We start from the raw sequence: 16,809 nt of genomic DNA, 5'->3' as shown, positions 1-16,809 counted from the left end.
ATGGTCCAGTACTTTGATAAACTTGAGAGCCACTTTGATCAACATTTTGATCAAATTGAAACTCTTCTTCAGCAAAAGGACTATCAATATCAGCAGAATATGGGCTGGGTAAGAGGTCAATTTGAATAAATCAACACGAATATAGCTATGATGAATAGCTATTTTAATTTATTCAACCAACCACCTCCTCGAGATCAGGGCCCCTCAGAATGATGATTGTACTTCTTTTATGATTCTTTCTACTAATAGTGATGTGATGTGTTGTTCATTTTTATGTCTTTATATTTTATGTTTTTATGAAATCTGTGTATTGATATCTATCGTGCTCAATATATTATCATTCACTATGATATCAATAAAAATTATCCTGTCTTAGTTGTTTTTTATCTGTTTTAGAAATGCTTGTTAGCCTATATGATTATCCTAACAAATTTATCTAATAAGTGCTATATTTTGAAATGTAATACAAAATTGAATTCATTAGAAAATATAATTATTCAAAAATTTAAGTTGTGTTATAACTCGATCAAGTTAAGGCTATCAAACTCATATCTCTTGTTAGACTAACATAATTTTAATATTATTATTATTATTTTGATGTTTTCTTATTTTTATTTCTCTTTTCAATATAAATATTTTTGTACTTAGAAAAATTTGAGATTTTAGATTATCGATTTTGGAAAGATCAATTAAAAACTTGAAAAAGTACAAATGTAAAAAAATCAAAAGAATACAGAATGGTTCGCAAATTGAAAAGGATGCACAAAATTAACCCACAAATATAAAAGATGCACAATGTGCCACAAATATTGAAAAGATGAGCAAAGCGACACAAGTATATATTCTTTCCTCTATCTTTTAATCTTTAAATTCGAATGAATCTTCTATTCAATTTTATTTTTTATTGAAATTTGAAATACATAAATTTTTATTTCATCTACTTTGCAATAATTTTGCTTATCTCATTGTCTAAACTAATTCATGACCTTGATATTTTTTCTTGACTATGTTATATTTATACTTAAATCATATGAATTTTTCTTTTTCTCTAATGATATTTTTTTTTTGCAAATATAACTCAATCTCTTTCAGGATCAATTATCAAAGGTCTCTCATATGACTTATTGCATTTCTATATTTGTTCGTTTCTTCTTCTCTTTTTGCTGTTGTCAAAAAGGGTGAGAAATATTGTTTGACATTTGATTGTGTTGTTCGTGTCTCTGTATGTTTTGTTCGTGTTTTTTTTTTAAAACAAAATTGGTATTTTTTTTTGACATTTCAGTGTCATTTTTGTGTGTGATTATTTTTTTTTATGTTGAAAAGCTTTAAAATTAAAAATTTTGATTTGTTCAAAATAAATGTCCCTTATTCTCACATGGTTATTCATTCAAGGGGTGATTAGGAGAAACTTAGGACTTTCAAATTTAAACAAAAAATAATTATTTTTCCATCATAAAAAAAGGGAGATTGTTGAGAGAGTTGCTTCTTAGCTTTGCATGTTTTACACTCTTGCAACTTGTATATTTTTGATGATTTCAAATATTATTATTTTGATTATCATTTTCTCTTAACACATTTTGGAATATTTCTTTTTTCTCTTGTGTGTACTAATATTTCAGGAACATTATACTCTAGATTATTGAAGACTTCAAATTAAGATCTGCTTAAAATATTTTATAACATTGGAGTCTATATTTTATTTTATTTGAGTATGAGAGAGTGTGATTGTAATTGAGTAACTTAGCACACACACACCGGGGGAGAGCCTTAAAATTCATAATTTTTAAAATTAATTGTATAGTACGAACCATGTTTGTACAGGAAGATCTGGTCAGTTATACTCCCAAATGAGCACTGGAACGAACAGAGCTGGCAAAAAAAAATTCTAAGTATAGATCGGCTAGACGATTTTAACCATTCATCCCAGGATGATCTCCTCTAGATTTTCCATTTGAACTATTCATCCAGACGATTTTACCCATTCATCCCAGGATAATGTCCTCTGGATTTGCTATTTGAACTATTCGTCTAGATGCTTTTACCCATTCATCCCAGGACGATGTCCTTTGAATTTACCATTTGAACTATTCGTCCAGACAATTTTACCCATTTGTCCTAGGATGATGCCCTCTGGATTTTCCATTTGAATTATTCATCCAGACGATTTTACCCATTCATCCCAGGATAAGATCCTCTGGATTTATCATTTAAACTATTCATCCGGACGATTTTACCCATTCATCCCAGGATGATCGCCTATGTTCTATAAACTTATAATCCGTCTTGCATTTTCGTACCAATGAACCTTAGGAATAACTGTTCATATCGAACGAACCATGTTCATATGGGATGATGATCGGGTACGAAGGCAGTTCGTACCAATTTATATTGAGTTCGTACGCAATAGTTTTTATACTGTTCGTACGTATAAAATTCGATCATACGGGATGATCGTGGAGGGACAAAAATTGAAAATTATAATTTTTGGACGGTTTTTCATGTCTTTTCTATAAAAGGTCCACTTAAGACTGTCATGCAATCTTTTTGTCATTTGGTCTTCGTGCATACTAAAGAGAATTTGAAGGAGAGAGTGAGAGAGTGTTTGAAGGAGATTTCTTACTATTGGAGCGTGAAGGTTTCACTTGGTTACTCAAAAGTAAGGATCTCTATTTGTAATTTGTGATTACTTCACTCTTTTTTCTTCTCCTTCTAGATTTCTCGTGAGAAGATCCTTCAAGAAGATTTGGTTCTCTACCGACACTCGACGAGTGTGAACAGCCGAAGGTTCTCTGCCTACACTTGGAGAGTGTGAACAACTGAAGGTTCTCTGCCTACACTTGGAGAGTGTGAACATCGGAAGGTTCTCTGACTACACTTGGAGGGTGTAAAAGGACACAGTTCTCTGCCGCACCGGGTAGTGGTGGAAGAGAGTTTTTGTGAAGGCTTCTCTGCCATATTATGGGGGCAAAAGGAGATATATTATTAGTAATAGTGTAATACCTGAAGTGGGAGACTTCAATGAGTGGATGTAGGTCTTGTTTGACCGAACCACAATAAATCTTGCGTCTTTTAGTTTCCACTGCTTTTTTTTTTTTATGTCTTGCTATTATCTTGTTTTTTACTTTACCTTATCGCTTAATTTGTGGTCGAAAACCCTTATTCTATAAAAATTCACTAAAGTTATTTTCAGTTTAAATTTCAAAAGAGGGATAATGTTTAAATTACCAATTCACCCCCCTTCTTGGTTAGCCGTTGGGATAAAAGCTTAGGTCAACCTAACTCATATTTAACAAGTTTCAACAGAATCCACTAAGGTTGTATAATCTATCCAAGATTATTTATTAGAGCATTACTCAATGGCATTAATATGTATGAGAGAGACCGAGAGAATCCACTATGGAGGTATGATCTATCCGAGATTATTTGTCAGAGCATTGATTAATGACGTTAACCTATATGGAAGAGGTCGAGAGAATCTACTAAGGATGTATGACCTATCCAAGATTGTTTGTTAGTGTTACTTAATGATATTAACCTGTATGGATGAGGTCGAGGGAATCCATAAAAAATGTTTAACCTATCTAAGGTTATTTATCAGAGCATTTCTTGATGATGTGAACCTTGTGAAGGAGGTTGAATCGAATATCTCTGGGATTGATTATGACTTTATTGGGAGGGGACTAATTCCATATGTATCTCGAATTAAAGGTGAAGAATGGTATATCTTTATATTGTTACTACTTTTTTTAGGTTGAGCTTAAGACCTTATCGAAGGAGTAAAAGTTCAGCTATGGGCTATTTAAAGCTTGTAATTTATTGGAAATATCCTTTTATTTGCTAGAAGTTTTATAAAAAAAAGTTTACCAATATATTATCTTAGATGTTAAAAGCATTGGCCTTGGCCATGATTACAGTCAAGATTTCCCCTAGTCCATATCTGATTCCAATAAAATTGATGTAATAATGGTAGATGTTATAACGTAACATTAACATGAATAACCTTTTGAGATTGGAGTAATAGTTGCCCCCAATCAGGAACGAGATTCCCACATATGATGTCAAACTATTATTTACCAAAATATTTATGGTTGTAAATAAATATAAATTTTAGCATTCTAGCTTTGTACAAAGATCAAGTACACAAATAAATGAAAAGATAAGGGTGTAGCATTCATAAGGGACGCTAGAGTTTTTACATGAAATCCCAGAAAAGGGTGGAAAATATAGGACCTTATCCAATTTAAATGAACCCACTAGTATTTACAGTTGATTATATATGAGGCCCTTCCTTGGGGGGAAAGCCTTAGCTCGATGCAGTAAATATACATCATATAGAGTGCATTACATGGTGGGAGTAGGAAGAAAAAGGGTTGACATATTCATTTGGTCGACATGATCATAGTTAGTGAGCCATATAGGTTGGAAGGACCATAGTCGAGTGATGGTGGTTGGAAGGACCGTAGTCAGGCAACGGATGTCTAAAAGATCGTAGTAGGGAAATAATAGCTGGAAGGATCATAATAGATAGGCGATGAAGGTTGGAAAGATCGTAATTGGTGACAAGGGTTGGAAGGATCGTAGTCGATAGGTAATGGACGTTGAAAAAATTGTAATCATGTGACGGAGACCATAATGACCATATTTAGTGAGTGAAGGAGGTTGGAAAGATTATAGTTGATGGACGATGGAGGTCAAGAACATCATAGTCAGGCAATGAAGGTTGGAAAGATCATAGTCAGTGGGTGATAGAGGTGGAAAATACTATAGTTGGGCAACGATAATCAGAAAGATTGTAGTCTGGATATGGTGATCAGAGAGACAATAGATAGTAGGAGATAGTGGTTAAAAGGACTGTAGTCTAATGGTAGAGGTCAAAAAATCATAGTTTGGCAATGGTCGGTGTCCGGGAGAAAATTCAATTTTAATTGGTGGTTAAGCATAAGTCCAACGATAATTGGTCGTTGGGAAAAAATCCGATGAGAGTGAAAATTTGTGAGGGTCGTTAAACCCTTAAGAATTAGTTCTGCGGCTAACTATAGAGGGGTAAATTGGATATTTAAAAAACCTTCTTTTAACAAAAAGAAAAGTCCCCTTCTTAAAGCTTTTTTAACATCTAAAAATAGATAATCTATACAACATAATATCAATCATAGATTTTCAACCAAGTAGTTATATACAAAATAAATGCATAAAATAAAGTGCAAAAAAATAAAATAAAAAAGAACACAACAGATTTATAGTGGTTTGACCCAACCACTCCTTAGAGGTACCCACCAGATATTGTACTAAATCTTTAGTAACTATCCTTTAGCCAGCACAGCTAGGCGGAGAAGCCCTTACAAAATGACTTCCACCATCACCGATGCGATGGAGTAGCTGGGTCCTTTGATACTAAAGAGATATTCTTCTTCCCAAAACTTTCCTCAAGACGAATCTTGAATTCGATGGTACTAAGTGTAAGCTTGCCGGAGCAACCGTATGAAATCCCCTCAACACTCCTTTGAAACCACCTCTAAGGATCTTCTCTCTCTCAAACTCCACCCTTTCCTCTCTCTCCCTTTCAAGTTCTCTCTTCAAGTTTTCCCAGAATAACGAAGATATAATGGCTGCCAAATGCACTTACCAAGTGCCTTGACAAAGCTTAAATAGAGGGATTCAATAACCCTAAAAATTCAATTCTATCAATAAAGATCATACAGTATAATGTGCAAAATTTGACCTGATAGTTCTTAATGATCTCTGGATAGTCTAGTAAGATCATTTTAAATTTGTACAAATCATCAAGTATAATATTTATATCATCTAGGATGATTAGTTCAATCGAAATGTAGTTCGTCCAAGATAAAATATGGGATGACAAAATTCATCTCTATTGATCATACAATACGATCCAATCATACAGTATGATCAAAATATCAAAATTATAATAAAAACAAAATTTGAAATTCAAAATCTTGCCTAAATTATGATTGGCAATTATTTTTTATAAACATAATTGATCGTCTTGGACAATCTAGATTGCCCAGTACGATTAGTTAGATAAGATGATAGTATAATATGATATTAATCATATAATACGATTAGTTCAAAAATTAAACTTCTAGTTTTGACTCAATCTCACACCCACTGAGTGTGTGTGTGCATGATCACCAAGCCAGCATACACGCTTAAAGGACTTTAATCAAGAAATCAAAAATATATTAATAAATATTATAAAAATCATTACAGCATAACCTATTCTATCCAATCTTGAGCATTGCATCTTCGTTGTATGGTGCATGGTGTTCTTGAAAAATTAGTACACACACAAATAAAAATATATTATAAATACAAGTAGACAACAAGATGTGAGCAATAATGTTTGTTATCCACAAAAATATAAACTCGTGAGCTCGAGTTGCAACAGAAAGTCCGGAGAAGATCGATGGCTGGGCGATGGACGAGGAGGAGCTTGGTGGCAAGGGAGATCTCATATTTTTGTTCTTTCTCCCTCTTTGGCGACAGAGGACGGAAAGACTGTAATCACGAGATGGTGGTCAGAAGTACAATATTTTGAATCAATAATAGAAATTTTTAAAAATTTTATTGCCATTTCTTCCAAATTTTTCTTTTACATTTTTTATTAATATCTATATAAAAAAATAAAAATAAGAAAATATGCTATAATAATAATAATAATAATTTATATCATATACTAATTTTGTTCACCACACAGACATAAAATAGGTAGATTTGAATCAAATTATGAAAAAAATCATCCTTGCTTGTCTACTTTTGTTTCGCATTTTATTTATTGCATTTGATTTTACTTCATTCTTCAATATTTAATTAAAGCCAATGTGTAAATATGTCAAATTAGCTTTTAGATTTTTTAAATAGCATACTTTAGCCATGAATTAGTATTAGAACCTTAGCTCTTATGCTTAATTTTACTTTCAAGATTGGATTCCTATACAACCCTATGACAAATGAATTCTAGGGGTGTCAGTAGAGAACAATTATTAGGTCAGGTGACCTGACGTAGCTCTACATTCGGACACCATAATATGTCGGCACGTGCTCTTAATCTTTACCACGCGGCCCGACGACCTGACCCGGGATTGCTATGTTCGTGTATTGCTCTAGGTATTGCTCAGTATTGCTTAGTATTACTCGGTATTGCTAGGTATTGCTTGGCAATAACGAGAAATACTGCTCTGTCAAGACCAATACCGAGCAATACCGAGAAATACCGAGCAATACCGAGCAATACGGAGAAAAACTCAGTATTGCGCGGTATTGATCTTCACAGAATGATATTTCTCGTTATTGTCGAGGAGAATCGACCAATACCTAGCAATACCGAGTAATACCTAGCAATACGCAAACATAGCAATCCCGGCTCGGTTCGGGTCGGGTTGTCAAGCCGTGCGTTAAATAGTGAGAAGGCACTAATTTACTGGCGTCCAAACGTAGAGCTATGTTAGGTGACCAAACCAAATAAAAGTTCATAGATGACCCAATTCAAAAATCAAACTCGGACTTCACATGATAAATATGGGTTTGGATTGACCTTAATATGTATGTATCTATGAGTGGAGTGCATAAATAAATTTATGTTTGATTCCTAGCAATTTCCAAAGTACTTTTTCAAAAGCACAAGAAAAAAATTAACAATCTTGTAAAAAATAATAGTGGAAGAAAGACCGTGACACCAAATTATCTCTTTAAATAATAGTCTAGTCATAGCATGTGTTTCAAAGAATAATCTCTTTAAAGCACAAGAAATAATCAAGGAACATAAATTTTGAATTTCCTAATAAACATTATTAAAATGTGGCTAAATAATAAATTTAGTAAATCTTCTAGGTGATGTTCAATCTATAATTGTGTTAACTATTAGTGCATCAAATTTGAGGCCAACAACAAACACAATAAATGCAATGTAAAAGGAACGAAGTATAAAATGAATAAATTGTAAAATGAGTACAATGGAGTTCCTTGGATGAATGTAAAGTAAATACATGTGAATATTTTTATTTTGTAAGAAATAATGAATGCAGTGTAAAATTCAAAGATGATGGCTACCCGTGAGTGGCGACAATGACAATGGTTACTGATGGAGACCAACTGTGGTGGCCGCCGGCGGGTGGCAGCGGTCGTGAGTGGTGGTGGCATGCAGTAAGTGGTGGTGATTGGTGGCGGGTGTTATTGACCGACGAAGGGTGGAGGCGGGGATCAGCAGTGGTGATAGCCAGCAACAGCGGTGGATGGCGGTGAGCGACGACGATGACATTGTTGGTGGTCGGTGACTATGGTGGGCGGTAGTCAACTGAGCTTGCTAGTGGAGTACACGATTCTCACTTAAAATTTGGCAAGCTTGATTTAATACAAAAATGAACTAAAATTATTTACACTACATTTATTTTGCATTCATGTTTCATCCGACCAAACATTAATATTTTCAAAACTTCTACATTTGAAATACTTTATATCACTTTATATACCAACCGAACAATCCCCAAGTGTAAAGCCACTCATTCCCCTGAGCATCCTCATCTCTGCAACACTCAACTTGAATTTATGCTCCTCTTTTAATAGCCAACATTATGTGCCATAATGCATCACAGGTCTCACGACCATGCATCTTATAAATTTTCCTCTTAAGTTAGAGTGATACTTTTTTATCACATAGTAGACCCAATGCATTCCTCCACTTAATCATCCAACTTTAATTCTACTAATAATATTCACATGTATTTCATCAACATTTTGAACAATAGACCCAAGATATCTAAAACGTACTCTTTTTAATGATTTGATCTGCCAATATCACAATTCACCACTAGATTTATTACTACTAAAACTACAATCTATGTATTTGATTTGAAATCTTCTCAAATGAAACCATTTAGACTTGACCTCCATAATTAATTTTTTTCCCATCAACTCCCTCTCTAGTCTTATCAACAAGAAGAATTCCATCACAAAAACAAACATATACTAATGTATGACCTCTTGCAAATGCATGGTAAAAACAATCATGACTAGAAAAAAAAGATATAGGCTTAGAGCTATTCAACTCCAAATATTCATGAGTATTGTATAGTCATAATTGAAAAAAGCATTATTATAAATGTTTAAAAGCTCAATTGTATTTTTAATCCTTTAATTATATTTATTTAATAATTGAATTATATTGTCTAGTAGTTTAATTATATTTTTGGATAATTTAATTATATTAAATGATAACACATACATACAAAATTAAGAATACATATCATAAAAATATGTCTATTCATATGTTAAATATAATTGGGCATCCTAACCTTTTTTTTTTGGATCTGAAGGCACCAATGACTAGAACAAAAAGATATAGGCTTAGAGCTATTCAACTCCAAATATTCATGAGTATTGTATAGTCATAATTGAAAAAAGCATTATTATAAATGTTTAAAAGCTTAATTGTATTTTTAATACTTTAATTATATTTTTTTAATAATTGAATTATATTGTCTAGTAGTTTAATTATATTTTTGTATAATTTAATTATATTAAATGATAACACATACATACAAAATTAAGAATACATATCATAAAAATATGTCTATTCATATGTTAAATATAATTGGGCATCCTAACCTTTTTTTTGGATCAGAAGGCACCAAACTATGGGTACTTCAAAGGCAATAATTGAAAATCGATTTTTATTTGTCTTGTAATATTTTCTTCTCTGAAAAAAAAAATTTACAAGGCTCTATAGCAGCTTTTGGGATAATGTTAGCACTGATTGGAACACGTAAGTATGCATTATACAGATCCTTAAGAAAAATATTTCATAATCTTTTTCCAAATCATAAAATGTACTATGTTTAGTTTCATAATTTTAGTATACAATAGTGTTTGAAAATTTACTTCTGAAGCTTAAATTTTTATAGGCAGAACTAAAATTGCCGAAAGCGATGTTTTTTTATTATATAAACTAAAATTAGGCGTGAAAAAACTCTGCATCTCTTCTTATTGGCGACGGATACAGGAGAAAATTAGAGAAGCTACGAAATAAAACTAAAGGAACATACAGAAAAAAAGTTACTTGTATGATAAAATAAAGCTTTCATGCCTGCAGCCGATCTAAGATAATTATACTGTACAAGACAGAGCTATCAAATGTCTCGCCTTAGATCATTATGCAAAAACTTACATGATCTCCCCTTCTTGCAATGGCCACCCTCATAAAATTTGCAGACTCCTCTGTGTCCATCCCCTCCAGTAAAAGCTTGATGGGGCCTTGATGAACCTCTGCCATCTGATTGTGCCCTGCTATTCCTGAAATCACTCCCGCCGCGGCGACCAATATCTCTGTCTCTGTTATGAGAATAGCCATCGCCATTGCGGCCTTCGTAGTCCGAACGCCGGCTAGAATCTCTATCGGATGATTTCCAGAACTCGTTTCTACTCCCATATGCTGATCCCCAGCCAGCTCTCACACTGGCATCATTGTCATGCATTGGAACAGCTTCCCCAGCTGCAACAGGGTTCGAGTTTCCCAGCCCGGTAGTCGAGCTCGCGCCCCAGCCATTTCCTTGTGCGGCAGTTCCCCAACCTGTATTTGTATTTGCATTCAACTGGACAGGTAAACCCCAACCAATATTTGCATTTGCATTAACCTGAACAGGTGCAACCCAACCTGTATTTGCATTTGGTATCAGAGTACCCCAACCTGTATTTGCAGTTGCATTCACCTGAGTAGCAGTTGGCCCCCAACCTGTATTTGTATTTGAATTCCCCTGACTCAGTGTCCCCCAACCTGTACTAGCATTCGCATTCACATATGCCGGTGTGACCCAGCCGGCATTTCCTTGCGGCGCCCCAACCCAAGATGTATTAGCATTTTGTACCGTTGGTAATTTTTGGTTTTCGGAGGATACATTACTGGATGCACTTGAAGCGTCAACTCCCCAAGTATTCTTACTGCTTTTAGGAGTAGGAGATGGAAGGGAAGACTCCACTTCACTAGCCTTTTGTGGGTTCACCTGATGAATAGGTGAGAAATTTGAATCAGGATTTTGAGATTGATTATGCTCCATTCCATGTAATGATGGAGTGAGGTTTGAACCACCTGTGAATTGTTTCTGAACAGAAGCATGAGCAATTTCTTGGAATCCAGTATCTATTTTCTGAATAGAAGATAATTCTAACCTCTGAGCATGCCCACTGCCTATATCATCACCTGTAACCGCAACTGGAGAAGATACAAATTTTGTACCGTCCATCTTTTGCATGCCATTGCCAGGAATTTTGTCTGTAAAACCCACAGCTGAAGCTGTATTTGATGATTCAAAGATACTATTTGAAGGAAAAGAAGGATGAGTTGGATGGGCGGCCAAAGACGAGTCCAATATTCCGAGAGTAGTGGCCGCAGGCCCATGATTAACAGCCATGCTGCCTACAAGTGTTTCAGGTCTATTCTTGGAAGGGCCTGGTTCATCATGCCGAATGAAAGATTCCTTCCTCTCAGTTCTAGGAGTTGGACTTGGACAATCAGTTTCATAGGATTGATATTTGTTCATACGACCATGTAGTTCATTGGCACTGGTACTAGCAGTGACAATGGAGGGATCTGAAGTAAGATTGTCTTCAACCTTTTGACTTTCGCTAGGCATCCCAACACTGGGCCTAGTTGGACTCCAGATATTCCCATAATCCTGTTCCTGGTTCCATCCATTGCCATTTCCTCCTCTCCCTGCTTCTTGGTAGATTGGAATATGATATGGATTATTGTATATTGGGCCAGCAGGTCTGGGGTTGCCGGACCAGATGCTAGAGTATGTGCCAGCTGGCTTTCCCTCAGAAGAATTAGATATTTCAACTCCAGTTAAAGACCATACAGGTGGCTGTGCAGACAAACCTTCTAAAGTTTGTTGCTTCATATTTTGATGTGCATTCCAATTGCCTCTGGTCTGTTGGCTGTCTACCCACGCAGGCTGATCTGGAAAGCTGCCATGCTGTGTGACCAGCTGAGATGGGTCTTTATAAAATCTTCCAACTAGTACATCAGCCAATAATATGGAGTCTTCCTGCTTCTCAGAAGTTCTCCATATTTTCATATCAGGTGGGAAATATCCAGTAGTATTCCACTTGCGCAATTGTGATAGTGAAAATGGTCCTTGGATATTCATAGATGGATCTTGGTAGTGCCAAATTTTGTCAACCTCATTTGTAATAGATGGCAAAGAACCTTCAGGAGTCACCAAGTTAACTTCAGGAGCAGAACCATGTGATTGCCGTTCTAAAGATTTTTGAGTGAAGTTTCCCTGACTAGGACTCTGAAGACCATTAAAACTGCCCTCGATTTGGTACAGCTCTTTGCTTTGATTCCACAGAACTTCATTTGGTCTTTCAGCCATATTGTTATACATGTCCGATCTATCTTGCCAATTTTCACCCGGCATTCTTCTGCTTGATTCACGGTTGAAATTATGATTTTTATTCATGCCATTCCAGTTATTTCCTAATATACCTGCTCTTCCACGAGGAATCAACTCTCTTCTCTTTCTCAGAGATAAAACTTCCTTAGATCTAATCTGGTAATCTGCATTGATGCAATGAATAGCACAACAGAAATAGTGTTAAGACCCCTCAAATATAATAAAACATAACCATCAAATGAATATGGAGAGAAATTTTATCAAAAACTCCAAAATTAAACATGCTAATGCTGTAGGATTGCCAAGTTGGGTAATCGTCTAGGAAACTGTCAAAAAGAATAAACAGCGAGCCTTATTAGGCCAAAATTGAGAATATCAAGGTGCATAAGAGTTCAAGTTATTACAAATGACATCATAGAGCAACATACAAGATGAAATTTAAAAAACTAATAGTCATGCTGGAAAAAAGTGTTATGTTATGGGAGTCGCCTCTTGATCATATTTAGAAAATCATGTTAGGTGAATTATTTAAGCTATATAATGTTATTAGTGGGAGCATCAATTCTTTAAATAGGGGAGATTGCAAGATCTCTCTGGTGAAGCACGACTCTTAAACATTGAACTAATGTTGGTATAACGGTTGGAGTTTCATCAAGAATGCTAAAGTTAGCATGTTCATACCGAAGCACTCTTATAATGGGCGACCTTCCTAGCAAGTTACCCCAAGAGGATAAAACCCAGAATTCTATAGGGCCAAACTGCTAAAGCCGACAATATATTGATAAATTAGAGTTCAGGCTATTCCAAACTAGTACAAGCAATGCCCTAAGAGATGACATAAGCAGTAGTAACAATAAATACAAAATTATGCTCCAAAATCACCTTGATTTTTATCATCTTCCCCTTCCTCTGAAGACTCATATTCTGGATCCATCTTTGGATCAGCATGTATTTGAGGAATTTCGGTCAATCTTCTTCGACGCTCTTCCAGATTGTTCAGAAGCTGCAACTTTTCTACACATTCTCTAAGCGTAATATAAAGTCAAGGATTTCAACAACTATGCCTTTATGCTTGGGAGCCGTTAGCAAGAAAAAAGTTGTCAATAACAAAATTCTCTACAATTACACTTACTGATAAAAAAAATCCAAATTTTAGTAGAACATAGCTGGAAAACTGATCAACAATAGCATAAGCTAGAAGATATGACAATCCGGAGGAGAATTTACGGATAAAACGCCTACAAATAATAATGTGGAAGAAGAGATTGACAAAAGTCAAATAGAAAATATAATAAATCAAAATATATTATTCTGGAGATTATTTCACCAATTCTTATCTATCATAGAGGGAACTCGATCCAACAACTTTGATGATACAAGGAATTTAAATTTATCAATAAATTTTAGCAACAAAGGTAGCTGAAGGAGATTACAGGTGGAATAATGCCAACAGCTATGACAGCTGATGACAAGTAGTGATAAGAATATCTTTTCTATCACATATTTGAGTTTTGGGATAAAATCAAATCTGAGTTTCAACTTATCTACAATTGAACAAGGTTGATTTTGTGCCAACCTCTCTATTAAACAAAGATGGAGTCTATAAATGGATAGTTTGAAGCAATAAATGAGAAATTTAATATAATAAAATTTCATATTCCAATTTACAATTATGCAAATTGGATGTATAATTCCTTTTACGTGTGCTGCAAATAAAACTCCCTAATCATAGGGGGGAGTAATCTTCTTGTACCCACATGAGGCCAAGATTTCCTTTACTTTGATAAACTCTATCCTTTACCTAACTTCGTTTTTAATATTTTATTGCTGGCTTCTCAAACTTCTTGATTTTGTTAAAATTTAAATTCTAACTATGGCGAATAAATTGAAATTACTCATTAATTTTATATAGTTCCATTTCTAGTAGATTTTGTTCGTATTTATTCAATCATTATAATATCATTTGGGTACAACTTTTCGCATTTTCAAGTTTGCAGGTGGATAAAGTAAGTTTTCATATATTTAATGGTCTTTGATTTGTACATCCTAAATATCTTTGCATGTCTAAATTCATTTTATCATTCAAGTTTTAATAGAAGACCTAAACCCTAAATTGTTCCGCACCAATTTGGTATCAAAGCCTTTGGTGTCAACACGTCACTCAAAAGAGATGTTAATTATTAAGGATAATTTAACATATCACGAACGGAATGAGATTTTTTACCACTTTGTAAAACCAACTAGTAGAATGGTTAAAAAAGCAAAAGTAGATGTATGCTGACATTAATATGTTTAACACACACTTTGATAATTTGAAGGTTAATCAAGTTTATGCATGTGAAAATGAAGCAAATTCCATCAACAATGTGTGCCTATCCTATTGAATTTTCTACTAGTACAAGACAAGAAAATCTTCATGATGGGCAATTTAAGGGTGCTCAATAATGATGTTTGTAGAAACCACGCTGGTCAAAAATTTAGCATAGACATTGTAGACTATTTTAGACACATTAGATGTAGGTCTTTCACCTAGGTTGCCCGCATAGACTATAGGTTGCCTACTATCTCCCTTACACACACTAAGGAACTAGCACAGACCACAGGTTGCCGAATGGCTCCCTTGAACCCACTAAGGACCTAACACCAACATTAGGTTGCCTAGTGGCTACCTTGAACCCATTCAAGACCCAAAAGAAAGCACAAGTTAGTTAGTGCTCTCTTGAACTAACAAAGGACTTAACATAAACCATAGGTTACCTATTGGCTCTCATGAACCCCATAAAAACTTGATAGATCTGTGAATCCAAGGACTTGCCAATTAGCTGTTTGACATAGGATTGACTAGGCCCCAATGCTAATCAAGTTAAACTAAACTTAATAGTACCTTCTAAAAGACACTATCATCATAGAATGCAAAATGTAAAACTGCAGGAGCTTAAGCATACAAAACAATAATAGTTAAGGCTATAAACTGCAAGGATATTCTTTTCTGCGGCCAGTTTCACTTGCACGATCACGGAGATGGCTAAGCCGCAACTTTTCAGCTTCAATTGACTGCATAAAAAGTTAGAATACAGATAAAAAGCAATTTTAAGTAATTGATGGTACTGAATATTTGTAACAAAATCGAATTTGGCGACGAGCTTTACTGGAGCAAATACTATCTTAAGAAACTTACATCATTGACTTTCACAGCATGCAGAGCCTTGGCTTTCTCCTGAATGTAACCCTGAATCATTGAACAAATTAAATTGTAAAAAATTATGAACCAAAACCAGAAGTCACAGATTTGGTTGTCCAATGAAAAGTAGTTAAGCTCTAGCAGCTCATCTTACAACTTTTAGTCGATCAATAAGCCCACATTTAATGCTCTGTCTCAACCGTTGGCACTCCTCCTAGAAACAGCACTTATTAATGAGTATTGAAGAGGTCAAGAGGAGTATATTGAAATAGAAATACATTATGCAAAATGCACGGCTGTATATTTCCTTCACGAGTTTCCTTGCATAACAGTAACCCATTATTAGTATAATAAATTATAGAAGCCTCTAGTACGTTATTACAGGAAAAAAAGAAATCGAAAAGCATTGTTAGATACACGATACAACAACAACAACATCAAGCCTTTGTCCCACTACGTGAGGTCGGCTACATGAATCCTTTTTCTCCATTGTGTCATGTTAAAAGTCAAATTCTAATAAAGAAAGATCATTTCTAATATTTTCTAGCCAAGCCTTTTTAGGTCTACCTCTAACTTTCTTAACATAAGTCAAATTTAATACCTCTAATTTCCTAATTGGGTTATCGAAAGGCCGCCGTTTTATATGACCAAACCATCTAAGGCGACTCTCTCTAATCTTATCTTCCACTGGAGCCACTCCAACCTTTCACATATATGCTCATTTCGTATCCTATCACTAAGGGTAAAACCATTCATCCACCTAAGCATCCTCATCTCTGCAACACTTAACTTAGTATTATGCTTCTCTTTTAATGGTCAACATTCAGCACCATAAAGCACTGCAGGTCTCACCACCATTTTATATAATTTTCCCTTAAGTTTGAGAGGAACTTTTCTATCACACAACATGTCCGATGCATTCCCCCACTTCAACCATCCAACTTGAATTCTGTTGATAATATCCCCATCTATTTCACCATCACTCTGAACAATAGATCCAATATATCTAAAACGTGTACTCTTATTAATGACTTGATCGCCCAAAGTCATGATCTCGTCGCTAGGTCTATTACTACTAAATTTACACTCCATATATTCCATTTTAGATCTACTCAAGCGAAAACCTTTAGACTCTAAGGTTGACCTCCATAATTCAAGTTTACCTTCAACTCCCTCTCTAGTCTTATCAACAAGAAGAATATCATCAGCAAAAAGCATACA

The 16,809-nt window shown here is 34.7% G+C and overlaps 1 protein-coding gene across 1 annotated transcript in view; it reads right to left on the bottom strand.

The window, feature by feature from the left end:
- Positions 1–9,977: 9,977 nt before the first annotated feature.
- LOC110094955 (zinc finger CCCH domain-containing protein 19) overlaps positions 9,978–16,809 on the bottom strand; it is a 63,530-nt gene continuing 56,698 nt past the window's right edge. The window contains exons 6-10 of the mRNA XM_020820348.2: positions 15,743–15,802; positions 15,586–15,636; positions 15,391–15,461; positions 13,290–13,438; positions 9,978–12,571 (exon numbers count right to left, since the gene is read on the bottom strand). Of these exons, the coding sequence (XP_020676007.1) occupies positions 10,143–12,571; positions 13,290–13,438; positions 15,391–15,461; positions 15,586–15,636; positions 15,743–15,802 (2,760 nt within the window). The 3' untranslated portion in view covers positions 9,978–10,142. The remainder of the gene's footprint in view (positions 12,572–13,289; positions 13,439–15,390; positions 15,462–15,585; positions 15,637–15,742; positions 15,803–16,809) is intronic.

Source organism: Dendrobium catenatum, unplaced genomic scaffold, assembly GCF_001605985.2.
Source record: "Dendrobium catenatum unplaced genomic scaffold, ASM160598v2 fragScaff_scaffold_665, whole genome shotgun sequence".
Classification (NCBI taxonomy): Eukaryota; Viridiplantae; Streptophyta; class Magnoliopsida; order Asparagales; family Orchidaceae; genus Dendrobium; species Dendrobium catenatum.
This window is presented reverse-complemented; position numbering and strand designations above follow the sequence as displayed.